This window comes from Ranitomeya variabilis, chromosome 5, assembly GCF_051348905.1.
Source record: "Ranitomeya variabilis isolate aRanVar5 chromosome 5, aRanVar5.hap1, whole genome shotgun sequence".
NCBI lineage: Eukaryota > Metazoa > Chordata > Amphibia > Anura > Dendrobatidae > Ranitomeya > Ranitomeya variabilis.
The window spans coordinates 46,388,687-46,397,324 of NC_135236.1; the positions used below are offsets into that span (position 1 = coordinate 46,388,687).

Sequence of the window (8,638 nt, forward strand, 5' to 3'; positions counted from 1 at the left end):
TACAGGTGCTGAGGAGTGATTTACTGTAGGAGGGAGCTGTATACAGGTGCTCATGAGTGATGTATTGTAGGAGGGAGCTGTATACAGGTGCTAAGGAGCAATGTACTGTAGGAGAGGGCTGTATACAGGTGCTGATGAGTGATGTACGGTAGGAGAGGGCTGTATACAGGTGCTGATGAGTGATGTACTGTAGGAGGGGGCTGTGTACAGGTGCTGATGAGTGATGTACTGTAGGAGAGGGCTGTATACACGTGCTGAGGAGTGATGTACTGTAGGAGAGGGCTGTATACAGGTGCTGATAAGTGATGTACTGTAGGAGGGAGCTGTATACAGGTGCTAAGGAGCAATGTACTGTAGGAGAGGGCTGTATACAGGTGCTGATGAGTGATTGAGTGATGTACTGTAGGAGGGAGCTATATACAGGTGATGAGTAGTGATGTACTGTAGGAGAGAGCTGTATACAGGTGCTGAGGAGTGATGTACTGTAGGAGAGGGCTGTATACAGGTGCTGATGAGTGATGTACTGTAGGAGAGGGCTGTATACAGGTGCTGAGGAGTGATGTACTGTAGAAGGGAGCTGTATACAGGTGCTGAGGAGTGATGTATCATAGGAGGGGGCTGTAGACAGGTGATCTAAAATGATAAATGAAAGTTAAACACAAACCACTGTATAATAAAGTGATTAAGACGTAATCATCCCCAAACAATTCAAAAGAGACATCCAAGTATATTGTATTCCACACTGAGCCTTTTTGGTTGATGTGATGACAATCTAATTCATGTATCCAGCGTAATACGAGTGACTGGTGGGATTATAGACATGGAGTCTTTATCTGTGGTGGTTTAAAATTATCTCTACATCTATAGTAGGCCTAAATGTTCATCAGACCGTCCTCAGCAGAGCAGTAGACACTAGTGATGAGCGAATATACTCGTTACAAGAGATTTCTCGAGCACGCTCGGGTGTCCTCCGAGTATTTTTTAGTGCTCGGAGATTTAGTTTTTCTTGCCGCAGCTGAATGATTTACATCTGTTAGCATAAATACATGTGGGGGTTGCCTGGTTGCTAGGGAATCCCCACATGTACTTATGTTGTCTAACAGATGTAAACCATTCAGCTGCGGCAAGAAAAACTAAATCTCCGAGCACTAAAAAGTACTCGGAGGACCCCCGAGCGTGCTCGAGAAATCTCGAGTAACGAGTATATTCGCCCATCACTAATAGACACCCTATCACAAAGCCTCCAACAGCACCAGCAGGGTGTCACCGTAACAGAGTTATTAGAATGAGACGCTTTCCTTATTTGCAAAATTAGAACATTTTATTGTCGACATTCCGAGCAGAAGAAATCCTCAGCGTAGATTATTAACCCCTCACCGGACTGCAGGGATGAATTCTGCGCCAGACATCTGCTCGTGGTTCCTGCAGCCTCGGCCAAGTCTTCGTTCACACTCCGCAGGGACAGTGCTGGGTTTTCCCTATGACAACACTTCCCGTCCTGAGGTCTCACACTCCCACAGACACATCTGATGGCCAATATTTCAGGCAGTATGGCTGTGATCCTAATATCCCCCCTGGGGTAAGTGTGGGACCGCACAGGGCGATTTTAGGAAGATTTCTCTTTATTTTCGGGTTGTACCGGCCACCATGGAGACACATTCCTCACATCCTGAGGTAACGGCAGACATTGCCCAGACATGAACCTTCTCCGCACCTTACAGATCTTATCTGCTGGATGCGTCATCTCCACGCTGTGCCCACAGGGCGATGGTTGTGTGTGCCAGCCATAGATGCCACATAAGTGGTCCGGTTGCTCTACCAATGTCCCCAGCATCTGGCGACCCCCGGCAGGTACTGAGACCCCGACATTCACCGCTCATGTGCAGGAGCTGAGCCCGCGCCATACACGGCTGTGCCACCCTACAGCTCCGATCACGGCAGCGTACCCCCTTACACATTGCCATCAATCATGACCACAGCATGTAAACGGATGGAAATAGGGGTAGTTTTCCCTTCAAATGGCCATCGTGGCCCCTTCTGTGTCAAGTGACTCCTTTCACTGGGGCACCAAGGAGTTAGTGTCCCTGATGCTGTGACGAGCGTCTCGGCTCCAGGTGCCCCCCGGGGTATGTGTCATGGGCGATGGTGGAGGGGACAGAAAACAGACTGTGATGGAGGAGAGGTCCCAGCGGCACAGAGTATTTCAGGAGAGGAGCAGCTGCCGGCTCTGCTGGATGATGTGGGAGAAATAACATTGCTCCTGGACCAACGGCTGCGTCCTGCTGGAAGCCAAGAATAATGCTGTGCGGCGTCTGTTGTTCCTCCCATATGGAGCCTCTCCCCACTATGTGCACAGCGGAGAGGGGACACAATGCCCCCCATAATAACACAGTACAGGGGGCCGGGGGAGGCTCGTACATCACGACCCCCACAATAAGGAGAGAAACGTCTCATCAGTGTGTGATGGCGGCTGTGAGGCCACTGCTGAGAGGAGAAGAAAGGCATATCACCGCCATACAGAGCCCACAAATCACTGCCATACAGTGCCACAAATCACCGCCATACAGAGCCCACATATCACCGCCATACAGAGCCCACAAATCACCGCCATACAGAGCCCACAAATCACCACCATACAGAGCCCACATATCACCGCCATACAGAGCCCACAAATCACCGCCATACAGAGCCCACAAATCACCACCATACAGAGCCCACATATCACCGCCATACAGAGCCCACAAATCACCGCCATACAGAGCCCACAAATCACCACCATACAGAGCCCACAAATCACCGCCATACAGAGCCCACAAATCACCGCCATACAGTGCCCACAAATCACCGCCATATAGAGCCCACATATCACCACCATACAGAGCCCACAAATCACCGCCATACAGTGCCCACAAATCACCGCCATATAGAGCCCACATATCACCACCATACAGTGCCGACATATCACCGCCATACAGAGCCCACATATCACCCCCATACAGAGCCCACATATCACCACCATATAGTGCCCACATATCACCACCATTCAGAGCCCACATATCACCGCTATACAGAGCCCACATATCACCGCCATACAGAGGCCACATATCACCGTTATACAGAGCCCACATATCACCGCCATACAGAGGCCACAAATCACTGCCATACAGAGCCCACATATCACCGCCGTACAGTGCCCACATATCACCGCCATACAGAGCCCACATATTATCGCCATACTGAGCCCACATATCACCGCCATACAGAGCCCACAAATTATCGCCATACAGAGCCCACATATCACCGCCATACAGTGCCCACTTATCACCACCATACAGTGCCACAAATCACAGCCATACAGTGCCCACATATCACTGCCATACAGTGCCACAAATCACCGCCATACAGTGCCCACATATCACCGCCATACAGTGCCCACATATCACCACCATACAGTGCCCACAAATCACTGCCATACAGTGCCACAAATCACCGCCATACAGTGCCCACATATCACCACCATACAGTGCCACAAATCACAGCCATACAGTGCCCACAAATCACTGCCATACTGTGCCACAAATCACCGCCATACAGAGCCCACAAATCACCACCACACAGTGCCACAAATCACCACCATACAGAGCCCACATATCACCGCCATACAGAGCCACATATCACCCCCATACAGAGCCCACATATCACCACCATACAGTGTTCACATATCACCGCCATACAGAGCCCACATACAGAATTTTTGCTTTCTTGGCCTTTCTTCACAGAATATGAATGATAACACCAAAACTTTTTCTCCACTCATGGTTAGTGGTTGGGTGAAGCCATCTATTGTCAAACTACTGTGTTTTCTCTTTTTAAATCATAATGACAACCCAAAACATCCAAATGACCCTGATCACAAGTTCACATACCCCATTTCTTAATACTGTGTATTGCCCCCTCTATCATCAATGACAGCTTGTAGTCTTTTGTGGTAGTTGTGGATGAGGTTCTTTATTTTCTCAGATGGTAAAGCTGCCCACTCTTCTTGGCAAAAAGCCTCCAGTTCCTGTAAATTCCTGTCTAGCATGAACTGTGCGCTTGAGATCTCCCCAGAGTGGCTCAATGATATTGAGGTCAGGAGACTGAGATGGCCACTCCAGAACCTTCACTTTGTTCTGCTGTAGCCAATGACAGGTCGACTTGACCTTGTGTTTTGCATCGTCATGTTGGAACGTCTAAGTACGTTCGATGTGCAGCTTCCGGGCTGATGATTGCAAATTTGCCTCCAATATTTGTTGATAACGTGCTGAATTCATCTTTCCTTCAACCTTGTACAAGTTTCCTGTGCCTTTGTAGCTCACACATCCCCAAAACATCAGCGATCCACCTCCATGCTTTACAGTAGGAATGGTGTTCCTTTTATTATAGGCCTTGTTGACCTCTCTCCAAATGTAACGTTTATGGCTGTGGACAAAAAGTTAAATTTTGGTCTCATCACTCCAAATTACCTTGTTCCAGAAGTTTTGAGGCTTCCCTCTGTGCTGTTTTGTGTATTGTAGGCGAGATACTTTGTGGCATTTGCGCAGTAATGACTTTCTTCTGGCGATTCGACCATGTTGCCCATTTTTCTTCAGGTGCCTCCTTATTGTGCATCTTGAAACAGCCAAATCGCTAGTTCTCAGAGAGTGCAGTATTTCAGCTGATGTTATTTGTGGGTTTTTCTTCGCATCCTGAACAATTTTCCTGGCAGTTGTGGACGACCTTTAAGTTGGTCTACCTGACCGTGGTTTTGTTTTTACAGAGCTCCAGATTTTACATTTGTTAATCACAGTTTGAATGCTGCTGACTGGCATTATCAATTCCTTTGATATCTTTTTGTATCCCTTTCCTGTTTTATACAGTTCAACTACCTTTTCCCGTAGATCCATTGACAATTCTTTTGCTTTCCCCATGACTCACAATCCAGAAACATCAGTGGCTAGATGAAAGATGCAAGAGTCTGTCTAGATCCCAGAATCTCACTCAGCTTTTATGCACACACTGATTACAAGCAAACAGGTCACAGGTGAGGATGTTACCTTTAGTAGCCATTCAAACCATTTGTGTCAACTTCTGTGCATGTTATCAGGCCAAAAATCATCAGATTAGATGTAAAGTAAATGCCTGAAAGCCGCAGTGCGCTCCGCTCAATGTGAGCCAGGCGTCCTGTACGGGGTGCGGCACATACCTGGCTGTGGGATCAGCTCCAAAATCAGGAAGAGGAACAGAAGATTCCCTGGATTCCGCATGTCGGGACGTGTTCAGTGCAGCGGAGGTGACCTGTAGATGTCGGGACGTGTCCGGCACGGCGGAGGTGACCTGTAGATGGTGGCTCCTGGTGACAGTGCAGACTGGAGAGAAGACGTGTCCCTGGATCTCTTACTCCTTCCTCAGTGTCTGCCTTCTCTCCGCCCGTCTCGCCCACTCTCTTCTTTACAAACCGCGCTGATTCTGATTTTTCTGCTCCCTGAGGCAATATGTGAAATGTTGCGGCTCCACCTTTGCGATATAAACCCGCAATGAATAGATGTGATTCCAAATTATTTTCCTTAAGGCGTAGGAGGTGTTCACAGGATCACAGTGCTCCTTGTTGTGCACAAATGACTCCTCAGCTCGGGAAGATTCTGCCGTTATCAGACTCACACCGAGGCTTTTATAATTAATAGGTGATAACAAATTGAGACATTTGTATAAATCCCATCGCTTTATGTCTTTATATCTCCATTTTCCGAGACCAAAATGTTTTTCTTTCTCTATTTCTGGAGCCGCGTGAGGGCTGGTTTCTATGTAGAGATCTGGTTGTTTTATTGATAACAGTTGTAACGGGCTGGGTGGTGGAACCACTTTGCCCAAGAAAGACCTGGAGGGGCGTGACTAGGAGCCTCACCCAATCAGACCATGGATATGCAGCGGCGTATGACACCGAGATCTGAGGAGCGACAAGGGAGGTGGTCCAGGTGCTACTTCAGGACTGACCTCGGGTGCATGACAGCTAACCCCTAGGAACGGGAAGCTTGGGCGGCCCGAGGGAATGTCCAACAGATGCAGGCAGGCAAAGTAAGATGACAGGTACCGCAGATTCAACGGAACTGGCAGACAGAGAGATGAACACTGGCGGGTGCAACTGGACCAGCTGTCATTGAAGTGAGCACTGGCATGTGCAACTGGACTGGCTGGACAGTCACAGAGAACGAGACTTTGGGGTGTTGACCGTAGACCTCAAAACACAGAGATTTGGGAGAACAGTCACTCACATGCAGGGCCATATTTAGAGTTTCTGCTGCCCTAGGCACTTTTAGTGCTGCCTCCCCCATTGGTGAGTATGACACTATCGGCAGTGACTTCGGCAAAAATCGCAGATGTAACGTCGCCTTTTGCAGCAGATCCGGCAGTTTTTCCGCATCTGCCGCGTAACGGATCACTTACGGCAACACTGCGTTCGGCCTCATTCATTCCCTATGGGACTTGTGGACATGTGCGGCACTTGCGGTTTTGCAGCGATCAGGCAAATGCAATATTTGCAGCAATGGAAAAAAACGCTGCTAGCAGTGTTTTTTTTGTCTCACCGCAAAGGCAAAACCACAAGTGTCGTACATGTCCGCAAGTAGCCATCACTATCTGTCCCTGCACCTTGCTAGCTCATCCCTATCCATCCCTCCCTGACCTAAAACTACACTATAAAGCTTTAGGAATACAATTTATTAACTGACATATTCCTATGATAATGAGGGCTCCAGGCTATGGTGTAGACTAGGACGGGCAGTCTCCGGGTCTCCATTCTCTCTCTGTGGACACCCTCAGTCCCTGCCTCACTGCCTGTGCACAGACATCCCTCCACCGGACATGGTAATTACCGCTCGCAGTAGCATACCGGCAGAGGTGTAGCTAGGGTTTCTGGCACCCGGGGAAAGAATTCCCCAAGGACATATGTGATTTGCACACTTAGTCTTGTACCCACGAGCTCCTCTCCCTAATGCTCTCAATGTTCAGTGAAAAACTGAGAAGCAGAAGAGAAGCTCGTTGTCACAGGACCATAAGTATGAAAATCACATATGAGCGAAGTGTCCATGCGAACCTGGAACCTGCAAAGCTGAATCCTGACATCGCAGCTTCTGAATTCTCACAACTAATGCACTGACAGACAATCATGTCAGCACAAGTGTTGTGAATTCCGTTCTTGGGCTCCCTCCGGTGGTTGTAAGTGGCACTTTTGTGAGTTCTGCTCTTGGGCTCCCTCCGGTGGATTTAAGTGGAACTGCTGCTCCTTGGATTTAGCAGTCAGCAGCTGCTTCCACTGATCGTCTATTCTGGCTCGGCTATTTATCCTGGCTCTATCCTTCAGCCAGTGCCAGTTGTCAATGGTTCCTGCTTGGATTCACATCTCTCTTGGATTTCCCTGATATTCTGACCAGTTCAGCAAAGATAAGTCCTTGCTTTGTTCTTTTGCTTTCCACTTGTTGTGGACTTAATTGTTCAGCACATACTATGTTTTTTCTAGTCCAGCTTGTCAGTATAGATTTATTCAGTTAAGCTGGAAGCTCTGGGAAGCAGATTTACCCTCCGCACCTTTAGTCAGGTGTGGAGATTTTTGTAACTCTGTGGTGGATTTTTCTAGTTTTTAATACTGACCGCACAGTATTCTGTCCTGTTCTATCTATCTAGCTAGATTGGCCTCCTTTGCTACATCCTAGTTTCATTCTGTGTATGCCATTTCCCTCTCCACTCACAGTCAATATTTGTGGGGGCTGTCTGTCCTTTGGGAATTTTCTCTGAGGCAAGATAGCTTTCCTGTTTCTATCTTTAGGGGTAGTTAGTCCTCCGGCTGTGACGAGGTGTCTAGGGAGTGACAGGAACATCCCACGGCTACTTCTAGTGTTGTGTTAAGCTCAGGAACTGCGGTCAGTACAGGTACCACCTCCTCCAGAGCACGTCCCATGTTGCTCCTAAACCACCAGTTCATAACACACAAGCATGTGATTTGTATACTTCTGACCACATTCCGACTAGACGTGCCCGGCCACACTCAGTTCATTTTCAGTGAGTGAGGCCACACATGTCTAGTCAGCACGTGACCGCATGTATCTAAATAGCCAGCACAAGAGAATCCTGACAGCGTGCAGTGCGCACTGTGAGAACTCAGAAGTCTGCAGTCACATAGAATGACTGCAGACTCATTATGAACCTGGACATCCCCTTTAATGCTCCCAACATAAATAAAAACATGAGAGTTAGTCAATATCACAAATAACATTTACCTCCAGGTACCTTATAGATGACGTAGTCTCTGGAGCCGTTCTCCTTCTTTTCTTCATCTTGTCCAGACCCCATGATGAGTTTTCTCATCCACAGCCGTCTCTGCAGACTTCCATCTTCTCCGCTCTTTTGCAGAAAATCTCCACCTGATGCCCTTAAAGATACAAGTGTCATTATAATGCTCCCGAATAAAAATTGCCCCTCACTATATTGTTTGCACAAAATATGACCCCACATTGTCCCTCTTATGGTACATGCTCTTCACACTGACCTCTCCTTTCCATACTGGCCCCCTCTTCACACTGTCCTCTCATACTGTGTCCCCCCCATAGGGCCCAGTATTTATATT

The 8,638-nt window shown here is 48.1% G+C and overlaps 1 protein-coding gene across 2 annotated transcripts in view; it reads right to left on the reverse strand.

Moving 5' to 3' along the window:
* Nucleotides 1–5,361, reverse strand: part of LOC143774322 (uncharacterized) — a 41,138-nt gene extending 35,777 nt beyond the window's left edge. For both annotated transcript variants that reach the window (XM_077261786.1, XM_077261784.1), the window contains exon 1: nt 5,225–5,361. In XM_077261786.1, the coding sequence (XP_077117901.1) occupies nt 5,225–5,285 (61 nt within the window). In that variant the 5' untranslated portion in view covers nt 5,286–5,361. The remainder of the gene's footprint in view (nt 1–5,224) is intronic.
* Between the last annotated feature and the right edge of the window lie 3,277 nt (nt 5,362–8,638).